The sequence below is a fragment of the Kogia breviceps genome, chromosome 1, assembly GCF_026419965.1.
Source record: "Kogia breviceps isolate mKogBre1 chromosome 1, mKogBre1 haplotype 1, whole genome shotgun sequence".
Lineage (NCBI taxonomy): Eukaryota > Metazoa > Chordata > Mammalia > Artiodactyla > Physeteridae > Kogia > Kogia breviceps.
Genome location: NC_081310.1, coordinates 26,633,379 through 26,645,397, shown reverse-complemented (window position 1 = coordinate 26,645,397; position 12,019 = coordinate 26,633,379). Strand labels below are relative to the sequence as shown.

The 12,019-nt window shown below is 37.8% G+C and overlaps 1 protein-coding gene across 6 annotated transcripts in view; it reads right to left on the bottom strand.

Moving 5' to 3' along the window:
• The window catches only part of C1H1orf21 (chromosome 1 C1orf21 homolog), a 229,090-nt gene that overhangs the window by 25,280 nt on the left and 191,791 nt on the right, over positions 1 to 12,019 (bottom strand). For all 6 annotated transcript variants that reach the window (XM_067029359.1, XM_067029364.1, XM_059040674.2 and 3 more), the window contains one exon: positions 190 to 266. In XM_067029359.1, the coding sequence (XP_066885460.1) occupies positions 190 to 266 (77 nt within the window). The remainder of the gene's footprint in view (positions 1 to 189; positions 267 to 12,019) is intronic.

The window sequence follows — 12,019 nt, the reverse complement described above, 5'->3', positions numbered from 1 at the left end:
GTGTCAGCTCTGTCATATATTGTGGGTCTGTTTTGGGTCTCTCTATTTTGTTCCATTAGACTACATCACACTGTCTCAATGACTGAGGCTTTATCATAAGTCTTGGTTACCTGGCAGGCAAAATGGAGCTCACTCTAAAAACATTTTTAGCTTTAAAAACAATATAGGAAAATAGGAACTAGAACTTACTTTGCTCTGGGTTGATGAACTAATCCTGGAATCTCTTTATTAGTTTTAAGTCTTACATTTGAACTGGCACTTTTTTCCTGAAACACAAACACACATGTAAAAGACAAGATGAGAATCAGCAATTAAACAAGAGCATAAATTTTCATCAACAAAATGTTAGATTTGTCTGGGAGCCTCTGAGGTTGGGGAGGACAAAAGTCCTTACAAAGATGTCACACAGTACAAGTAGAACTGCCAAGTATTTTAACAGGGAATATTGTCATGAAAAGAGGAATTAACTTTTATAACAGCTATGGCTCCTTTTAGAAAATAACGTGCGAGTAATATTTGATTTTTAGGTGGAGTTACTGAAAACAGTAAGAGAATCAAAGAACAGAAGATTCTAGTGAAAAAGAACAGCAATAGTACAACCACAGCCATTGTTTGCTTGCCCAGATTGACTTTGTGCGTTTTATTTGTGAAAGACAACTGCAGTTACTGACACATAAAGTTTGCATAAGGCCCTAGCAGCGACACGGACAAGAACATGACTAAAAATATTTTCCATGTATAATGAATATTGAGATTGAATTCAATTAAATTAATGAAACTCAATACTAGCCTGTATTCCAGAAATACTTCTTTGGCTTTTAGCCTGATCTGATTTCTTATTCCCAGTAAACCAGCCGCATAGGAAAGAAATACTCTCAAATCTTAAAATACAAGTATCTCAGTAAGCACACTGTCTCAATAATACTACTGCTTTGTGTTTTTACATTATCTTTAAAAAAATATTTAAGGTGCTCTAAAATTTGCTCTCTAAATATACCCCCGAAAATGAAAGGAAGGACTATCCTAAACCTACTTAACAGGTGACTATACACTCAAGCAACCTGAGGTGTGGCAATAATGAAAGACCTGGGGTAGGTAGAGGTAGGGGCAAGGAATAAAAAGTCCTGTGGGCCGACCCACCATTCTCACCACAGGCAGAGTGATGTGGGATGGCATCTAAACAGATGGTCCCCAAATGAGCTCTTTCAAGAGCTCATTATTTCTCCTAGGATAGCAGAAGCCATGTAAATCAGTGAAACTGCAACGACTTACATGCCTGGTTGTTTGCTATTTACCATCAAACATGAGCATATCTGTATAACATCAGTCCTCCAAAATAGAAGGTAATTTTGTTTATGATCTTCCAGGAAAAGAAACAATCATTACAGTTCTTTTGCAGTCTAGCTTACCTTCTTTACCTCACGCTAAACTCGAGAATGTTTTCATGAACATTTAAAAAGTATAAAATATATACTGTTCCCTCTGATGATGTAGTCAGTGAACAACAGATGAACTACCTTATTTTTTTTTACAAAGAAGGTGGGAGAACAATTAGAAAACTTTAATGCACTAAGTCCAGGATGGCGGGACCCACATCCCTTCTTTACAACTGGAACCACAGTGCCTGGCTAGGCGTCTGGCACTCCATGGGAGGCGCTCATCAAATATTGGTAGAACAAATAAATGATGTCAGCACATAATTAACTTTTCTAAACATAGATAAAAATAGCTCAACTGTAGTCTCTCTGCAGGACTGAAGATGTAGGTTCCCTCCAAATGAGTCATTTTCTCCCTTAAACTTTATGTGTGCTTGGATTAAGCACTGAAAATGGATGTATTTGATGTGACGGAACCTTATACTTTTTCTCTATTCACATAATTCCCTAAACTCTTTGAACTTAAATGATGTATCATAATTTTAAACATTGCTAAGGCAGGAAAGAGACTTCTAATTCTAAGAATGCAAAGACATATAATTGTATTCTGTTTCTATTTAATTTATTAAACTGTACCCTTCATAACTATACTGTCTCACCAAATCTTCCTTAAAAACACATTGTGTGGTTGCTAAAAAAGAAGGAACCGCCCCAAACAGAGACTCAATAGATGGGGAGGACACTTTCGGACATCTCAATAGATGGCGAGGACACTTTAGGACATCAGCCACAGACGTGCCCTTCCAGGAAGTGAGAGTACCCAAGGTGAGGCAGAGATGGGGGTGAGGGCATGGGGGATGGGGAGGAAGCAGCTGGAGATTTCCTGGTTACAAATATATATATAATTACATAGCGATTTCTATCTATTTTGTACTTGTAATGTATTTGTTTTTACAAATTACCACTCATCAAGATCAGTAACAACTCACATGTTATTCTAACTGGTTGCATATATCAACTCATTTTAACATTCACAAGTATATATATATTAATTTACTTTTATGCCCACATACCTCTCTGAGATAGGTATCATTATTTTCCCCATTTTATAAATGAGGAAGCTGAGGCATGGAGAGGTGAAACACTTACTGCGATTCTACAAGTAATAAGTAATAGCATTGGGATTTGAATCCATGCAGAATGGCCCCAGAGTTCATGCTATTAGCCACTAGGCCAGTAGTCCTCAAAGGTTTTAGTATCAAGACCTCTTACCTATATTCTGCAAATTTTGATACACTTCATTACACAATATGAAAAAAAATCACATTTGTTAAAATCAGCATCAATCTCATGAGAAAAATCTTTCCTTTTTTAAATTTAAATTTTAATTTTTGGCTGCTCTGTGCAGCAGGCGGGATCTTAGTTCCCCAACCAGGGATTGAACCCGCCCCCCTGCATTGCAAGTGCAGAGTCTTAACTACTGGACCGCCAGGGAAGTCCCTCATGAGAAAAGTCTTGACAAAAGGTGTCAAGCTCATGGTGGTGGATACAAGTTTTCCAAAATTCTAATTTTGGTTTAACATTCGAATTTTAAGACCAGCAACAAACACTGACAATTGTTTTCTTTGGAGTAACGGGCTCTCTTCCGTCATTTTTGAGAAAAATGTTTGCCAAATACCCAAGTCTGAATATCCATAATTTGTCTACCAGGCACTTTTTTTCTACAGTAGAGATGGTGTCCTACAAAAAACAGCTGCAAGTTCAGCTTGCAACTCAATCAATTGCAGAAGTGCTTTCCCTTGAGATAACGATCTTATTCAAAAATAAAAAGATATGCATCTAAGGCCTAAGAGTTTAAAAATTCAATAATTTCTACTGCTTCATTAAGGGCATTCTTTTTTTTTTAAGAATCAATTTTATTTATTTATGGTTGCGTTGGGTCTTCGTTGCTGCCCACGGGCTTTCTTTAGTTGTGGCAAGTGGGCTTCTCATTGCGGTGGCTTCTCTTCTTGTGGAGCACAGGCATGTGGGCTTCAGTAGTTGTGGCTCGCAGGCTCTAGAGCGCAGGCTCAGTAGTTGTGGCGCACGGGCCTCAGCAGCTGTGGCTCGCGGGGTGTAGAGCACAAGCTCAGTAGTTACGGCACACGGGCTTAGGTGCTCCGTGGCATGTGGGATCTTCCTGGACCAGGGATTGAACCCGTATCCCCTGCATTGGCAGGTGTATTCTTAACCACTGCGCCACTAGGGAAGTCCCCATCAAGGGCATTCTTAAGTGAAAATAGAATATATTCTTGTACTATGCTTGGTGGTGGTGACTACTAATAATAACTACTATTAATACTACTAATAATAGTACTACTATGACTACTAATAAGGTGTGGTGCCAATGCCTGGATTTGTGCTAAGGCACAGGCAGTTTTACCCACCATTGCTTTTGCACCATCAGTACAAATGTCAACAGCTATTTGCCTTCAAAAAGGCAAATAGCTTCTTTATTATTAGGAAAATGACTTTGAAGACTCCCTGAGAATATCTCAGGAACCTCCAGGGCTCTGCAGGCCACACCTGAACTATATATAGTGCCTTTCTATTTCTTTTGCATAGAAAAGAACTTTCAATTATTTAATTGTGGTATACGCTTTAAGAAAAAATATTTAACTGCCTTATTGAGATAAAAATCTATATTCCATACAATTCCCCCATTATAAATATGTGATTAAATGATTTTAGTACATTTATAGAGCTGTGCAATTATCACCACAATCCAGTTTTAGAACAGTTAGATCAGCCCCCAAAGTTTCGTCATACCCTTTTGTTCTCATCTGTAGTCCCCGGCAACCACAGATCTGCTTTCTGTCTCTACAAATTTGCTTTGTCTAGATTCACATAAATGGAATCATACAATATATAGCCTTTTGCATCTGGCATTTTTCACTTAGCATAATGTTTTGGAGGTTCATCTATACTTCAGCATATTTCAGTGTTTCATTTATTTTAATTGCTAGATAATATTCCAATGTATGGATACACTGTATTTTGTTTAACCATGCATAACTTGATGAACATATGGACCGTTTCCAGTTTGTGGCTATTATGAATAATGCTGCTATGAACGTTCATATACAAGTCTTTGTGTGAACATATATCTTCATTTCTCTTGGGTAGACTCTAAGGAGTGGAACTGCTAGATTATATGATAAGTTTATATTTGACTATTTAAGTTGTCACCGAACTGTTTTCCAAAGTGGCTGTGTCATTTTACATTCCCACCAACAGTGCATGATGGTTCCAGTTTCTCTACCTCCCTGCCAACACTTGCTATTGTCTTTTCAATTACAGTCATCCAAGTGGGTGTCTCATTGTGGGTTTTATTTATTTCACAAATTTTATTTATTTGGATTTGTTCTTATATGTTTTTCTATCAGAACACCTAGCACCTTGCTACATGGGAGCATATATATGATTACTGGCTCGCTGTATTTACATCAGGAAGTCAGTTTTGGGCTTCCCTGGTGGCGCAGTGGTTGCGAGTCCGCCTGCCGATGCAGGGGACACGGGTTCGTGCCCCGTTCCGGGAAGATCCCACATGTCGCGGAGCGGCTGGGCCTGTGAGCCTGCGCGTCCGGAGCCTGTGCTCCACAACAGGAGAGGCCACAACAGTGAGAGGTCCGCGTACCGCAAAAAAAAAAAAAAAAAAAAAAAGAAGTTTTATATTTTCTTACAAACACCAATTAACTCTGCTTTGGGTTTGTTTGTTGGGGAAGGAGAAGTTTAAAGAGACCTGTCATTAAAAAAAGAAACAACAAGCAAACAAAAGCAAGAAAGGCCAGAGGAAGGATGAGACTGATGGGAGTCTCCTATGGAGCAGATCCAACGGAGAGGGCTGAGGGCCATGCCACATTTGGGGTGCTCCAGGAATAGGAACAGAGAATTAAATTGGGAGATGATGGAAGAGGTAACTAAGATATTCTTTCCCTTGGCAAGAAAAAACTATTTTAATGGCATTTGACACTCATAAAATAAGTACATAAAATAAACTGGGACCAAGTGGGATTAAGATGACGCTACTGAAAGGGCCCTCAGCAGGCAGTCTGTAAAGCTGTGTTTTTATGATCCAGCCATATTAGTATCAGAATCATCTAGGATGCTTGTCAAAATACAGATTCAAGGCCCTACACAATACCTCCTGTCAGACTCTGGGATTGCACCCAGGAATCTGCATGTTAAACAAACAACAGTCCTAGATGACTCTTAACTCAAAAAAGTTTGAGGACTTTTATTTCAGAGAAAAGGTACCTTGGTGCTTAGAATTCTCCCTCTTGGCCTTCCACAGAGCAGTTTTCAAACTGAGCCCTGGGGTTCTGCAGAGCTGCCTCAGGGGTCAATAGCAAGGCGTCTCAGAGCAGCAATCCCTTGAACTGTACATTCAGGGGCTTTCAACTGATGCTGGACAAAAGCATCCATTTCTAAAAAATGTTTGCAAACTAATGTCAGGTAGTGACAGGTTTATTTAAACAGCAAATCAAACAACTTCTCCTTTGCTTGCAATTTTATTTCTTAATGAACAGAACACACTTGTCAGTGTCTACAGTAAACTTATCATTCTCTTCTTAGCTTCTCTCATGTTGAAGACAGTCAAATTGAAATGTATTTATTCTGCTGCTTCCAATCTCGGGGTGTGTGTGTGGGGGAATCTCCCAAAGGGAAAGTCAGAATACCAAAAGAAACTGACAGCTTCTTTACAAAGTCCTCTTGAACTTCAGCTTCTTAATTCTGAAGGAAGCAACACAATGCACTCAGGGAGTTGAAGAAAGTACCCCACTCCCTGTTGGTGAGGGAAGGAGCTTCTTTCCTCCTATCACTTCTTTGCCTGTGTTGTCCCACTGAGTCTGGGTACTGGGAGGTTCCCAGAGTTGGTCTGGGTTGGAAGTGTGAGGAGGAATTTCATTTTTTTTTTTCTGGGCCCAACGGCAGGAAGTTCTGTCTTATAAAGAAATCTCAGGGGCCAGATGGATGGAGGAAGCTGGAGGCCTAGAGAAAAATAGTGGGAGTTGGAGTACTACCTTTTGGGACCTGCTAATGAGGGGACACACAGAGAAAAGATACAAAAGCACTAAATAGGAACTCTCAGTGGGTTTCCCTCTATACAAAGACTCTGTGTGTGTGTGCATTTTAACCACTGCATTTCAGAAAGTACCTGAAAACTAGAAAAGGTAAATACTTTAACTAGAATTAGGAGATTTTGGGGGGTGGGTACACACACATTTAAAAATAAGAACACATTCAGCTATAACATAAATAATGAATAATCATTCCAGTTTCTGGGGAGTGTCCCATACGATACACTCTGAGAAAACAATCTCATTTGATGTTTTACAACTTTCTGTGATTTCCTAAGTAGTATTAATGCAAGTAGGACACCACCTCCTTCAAATATAAAGGAGTAGTATCTTCTGTCTTCTGAGTGATGGTGATTAGCTGGGCCACATTTATTCTACCAGAATTTCTGGATGTTAGCAAATGGCAAGGCCCAAGCTACGCAATGCAACTGTTGACTTGGGCCCACCGGTATCATGATTACGTGAGGTCAACATAACTATAATTACCTGTCCACAGAGATTATTAGAATTATTAATATTTTTTAGAATTATTTAGTTGTGACGAAATTGGCATGGGAAGTCTCAGCTTTATGGAAATTATTTCTATAAATTAAAATACAACCACATACCTCATTTTATATCAAGTAAATGTTAAGTGGAGCAAATAAGTATTAAAGCACCGAATATTTTTCACATAGTTGTTTCACAAGGTAGATTGGAAACATTTTAAATAATCTTTAAAAAGTAAACAGAGTTTTAGGAAATTGCTCAGAACAGATTTCACTGTTTACCAACAAACCTAGAACCAAGTCTTTAAGTTACTATGTCAGGAATTAAAAGAAACAAGCTACATTCACAGAAAGATAGACAAGATGAAAAGGCAGAGGGCTATGTACCAGATGAACAAGATAAAACCCCAGAAAAACAACTAAATGAAGTAGAGATAGGCAACCTCCCAGAAAAAAAATTCAGAATAATGATAGTGAAGATGATCCAGCAACACAGAAAAAGAATGGAGGCAAAGATCGAGAAGATGCAAGAAATGTTTAACAAAGACCTAGAAGAATTAACGGACAAACACAGATGAACAACAGAGTAACTGCAATGAAAAATACACTAGAAGGAATCAATAGCAGAATAACTGAGGCAGAAGAATGGATAAGTGACCTGGAAGACAGAATGATGGAATTCACTGCTGTGGAACAGGCTAAAGAAAAAAGAAGGAAAAGAAATGAAGACAGCCTAAGAGACCTCTGGGACAACATTAAATGCAACAACATTCGCATTATAGGGGTCCCAGAAGGAGAAGAGAGAGAGAAAGGACCACAGAAAATATTTGAAGAGACTACAGTCAAAAACTTCCCTAACATGGGAAAGGAAATAGCCACCAAAGTCCAGGAAGCACAGCGAGACCCATACAGGATAAACCCAAGGAGAAACATGCCGAGACACATAGTAATCAAACTGGCAAAAATTAAAGACGAAGAAAAATTATTGAAAGCAGCAAGGGAAAAACGAAAAGTAACATACATGGGAACTCCCATAAAGTTAATAGCTGATTTCTCAGAAGAAATTCTACAAGCCAGAAGGGAGTGGCATGATATACTTAAAGAAATGAAAGGGAAGAACCTACAACCAAGATTACTCTATCCCGCAAGGATCTCATTCACATTCGATGGAGAAATCAAAAGCTTTACAGACAAGCGAAAGCTAAGAGAATTCAGCACCACCAAACCAGCTCTACAACAAATGCTAAAGGAAGTTCTCTAACTGGGAAACACATGAGAAGAAAAGGATCTACAAAAACAAACCCAAAACAATTAAGAAAATGGTCATAGGAAAATAAATATCGATAATTACCTTAAACATGAATGGATTAAACGCTCCAAACAAAAGATACAGGCCTGCTGAATGGATACAAAAACAAGACCCATATATATGCTGTCTACAAAAGACCCATTTCAGACTTAGGAACACATATAGACTGAAAGTGAGGGGATGGAAAAAGATATTCCATGTAAATGGAAATCAAAAGAAAGCTGGAGTCAGATAAAATCGACTTTAAAATAAAGAATGTTACAAGAGACAAGGAAGGACACTACATAATGATCAAGGGATCAATCCAAGAAGATATAACAATTATAAATATATATGCACCCAACATAGGAGCACCTCAATACATAAGGCAACTGCTAACAGCTATAACAGAGGAAATCGACAGTAACGCAAAAATAGTGGGGGACTTTAGCACCTCACTTACACCAATGGACAGATCATCCAAAATGAAAATAAAGAAAGAAACAGAAGCTTTAAATGTCACAACAGACCAGATATATTTAATGGATATTTATAGGACATTCCATCCAAAAACAGCAGATTACACTTTCTTCTCAAGTGTGCACAGAACATTCTCCAGGATAGATCACATCTTGGGTCACAAATCAAGCCTCAGTACATTTAAGAAAATTGAAATCATATCAAGCATCTTTTCTGACCACAACGCTTTGAGATTAGAAATGAATTACAGGAAAAAAATGTAAAAAACACAAACACATGGAGGCTAAACAATACGTTACTAAATAACCAAGAGATCACTGAAGAAATCAAGGAGGATATCAAAAAATACCTAGAGACAAATGACAATGAAAACACGACGATCCAAAACCTATGGGATGCAGCAAAAGCAGTTCTAAGAGGGAAGTTTATAGCTATACAAGCCTACCTCAAGAAACAAGAAAAATCCCCAATAAACAATCTAATGTTACACCTAAAGGAACTAGAGAAAGAACAAACAAAACCCAAAGTTAGCAGAAGGAAATAAATCATAAAGATCAGAGCAGAAATAAATGAAATAGAAACAAAGAAAACAATAGCAAAGATCAATAAAACTAAAAGCTGGTTCTTTGAGAAGATAAACAAAATTGATAAACCATTAGCCAGGCTCATCAAGAAAAAAAGGGAGAGGACTCAAATAAATAAAATTAGAAAGGAAAAAGGAGAAGTTACAACAGACACTGCAGAAATAAAAAGCATCCTAAGAGACTACTACAAGCAACTCTATGCCAATAAAATGGACAACCTGGAAGAAATGGACAAATTCTTAGAAAGGTATAACCTTCCAAGACTGAACCAGGAAGAAATAGAAAATATGAACAGACCAATCACAAGCTCTGAAACTGAAACTGTGATTAAAAATCTTCCAACAAAGAAAAGTCCAGGACCAGATGGATTCACAGGGGAATTCTATCAAACATTTAGAGAACAGCTAACACCCATCCTTCTTAAACTCTTCCAAAAAATTGCAGAGGAGGGAACACTCCCAAACTCATTCTATGAGGCCACCATCACCCTGATACTAAAAGCAGACAAAGATACTACAAAAAAAGAAAATTACAGACCAATATCACTGATGAATATCGATGCAAAAATCTTCAACCAACTAATAGCAAACAGAATCCAACAACACATTAAAAGGATCATACACCATGATCAAGTGGGATTTATCCCAGGGATGCAAGGATTCTTCAATATACGCAAATCAATGTGATACACCATATTAGCAAACTGAAGAATAAAAACCATATGATCATCTCAATAGATGCAGAAGAAGCTTTTGACAAAACTCGACACGCATTTATGATAAAAAACTCTCCAGAAAGTGGGCAGAGAGGGAACCTACCTCAACATAATAAAGGCCATATATGACAAACTCACGGTAAACATCATTCTCAATGGTGAAAAACTGAAAGCATTTTCTTTAAGATGAGGAACGAGACAAGGATGTCCACTCTCACCACTATTATTCAACATAGTTCTGGATGTCCTAGCTATGGCAATCAGAGAAGAAAAAGAAATAAAAGGAATACAAATGGGAAAAGAAGAAGTAAAACTGTCACTGTTTGCATATGACATGATACTATACATAGAGAATTCTAAAAATGCCACCAGAAAACTACTAGAAGTAATCAATGAATTTGGTAAAGTTGCAGGATACAAAATTAATGCACAGAAATCTCTTGCATTCCTATACACTAATGATGACAAATCTGAAACAGAATTTATGGAAACACTCCCATTTACCATTGCAACAAAAAGAATAAAATACCTAGGAAAAAAACTACCTAGGGAGACAAAAGACCTGTATGCAGAAAACTATAAGACACTGATGAAAGAAATTAAAGATGATACCAACAGATAGAGAGATATGCCATGTTCTTGGATTGGAAGAATCAACATAGTGAAAATGACTATACTACCCAAAGCATTCTACAGATTGAATGCAATCCCCATCAAATTATCAATGGCATTTTTATGGAATTCGAACAGATCATCTTAAAATCTGTATGGAGACACAAAAGACCCCGAATAGCCCAAGCAGTTGAGGGAAAAAAACAGAGCTGGAGGAATCAGACTCCCTGACTTCAGACTATACTACAAAGCTACAGTAATCAAGACAATACGCTACTGCAACAAAAACAGAAACATAGATCAATGGAACAAGATAGAAAGCCCAGAGATAAACCCATGCATGTATGGTCAACTAATTTATGACAAAGGAGGCAAAGATAAACAATGGAGAAAAGACAGTCTCTTCAATAAAAGGTGCTGGGAAACTGGACAGCTACATGTAAAAGAATGACATTAGAACACTCCCTAACATCATACATAAAAATAAACTCAAAATGGATTCGAGACCTAAATGTAAGACCAGACACTATAAAACTCTTAGAGAAAAACATAGGAAGAACACTCTCTGACATAAATCACAGCAAGATCTTTTTTGACCCACCTCCTAGAGTAATGGAAATAAAAACAATGGGACCTAATGAAACGTAAAAGCTTTTGCACAGCAAAGGAAACTATAAACAAGACAAAAAGACAACCCTCAGAATGGGAGAAAATATTTGCAAACAAATCAACGGAAAAAGGATTAATCTCCAAAATATATAAACAGCTCATGCAGATCAATATTAAAGAAACAAACAACCCAATCCAAAAATGGGCAGAAGACCTAAATAGACATTTCTCCAAAGAAGACATACAGATAGCCAAGAAGCACATGAAAAGCTGCTCAACGTCACTAATTATTAGATAAATGCAAATCAAAACTACAATGAGGTATCACCTCACACCAGTTAGAATGGGCATCATCAGAAAATCTACAAACAACAAATGCTGGAGAGGGTGTGGAGAAAAGGGAACCCTCTTGCACTGTTGGTGGGAATGTAAATTGATACAGCCACTATGTAGAACAGTATGGAGGTTCCTTAAAAAACTAAAAATAGAACTACCATATGATGCAGCAATCCCACTACTGGGCATATGCCCAGAGAAAACCATAATTCAAAATGACACGTGCACCCCAATGTTCATTGCAGCAGTATGTACAATAGCCAGGTCATGGAAGCAACCTAAATGCCCATTGACAGACGAATGGATAAAGAAGATGTGGTACATATATATACAATGGAATATTACTCAGCCATAAAAAGGAACAAAATTGAGTCATTTGTTGAGATGTGGATGGATCTAGAGACTGTCATA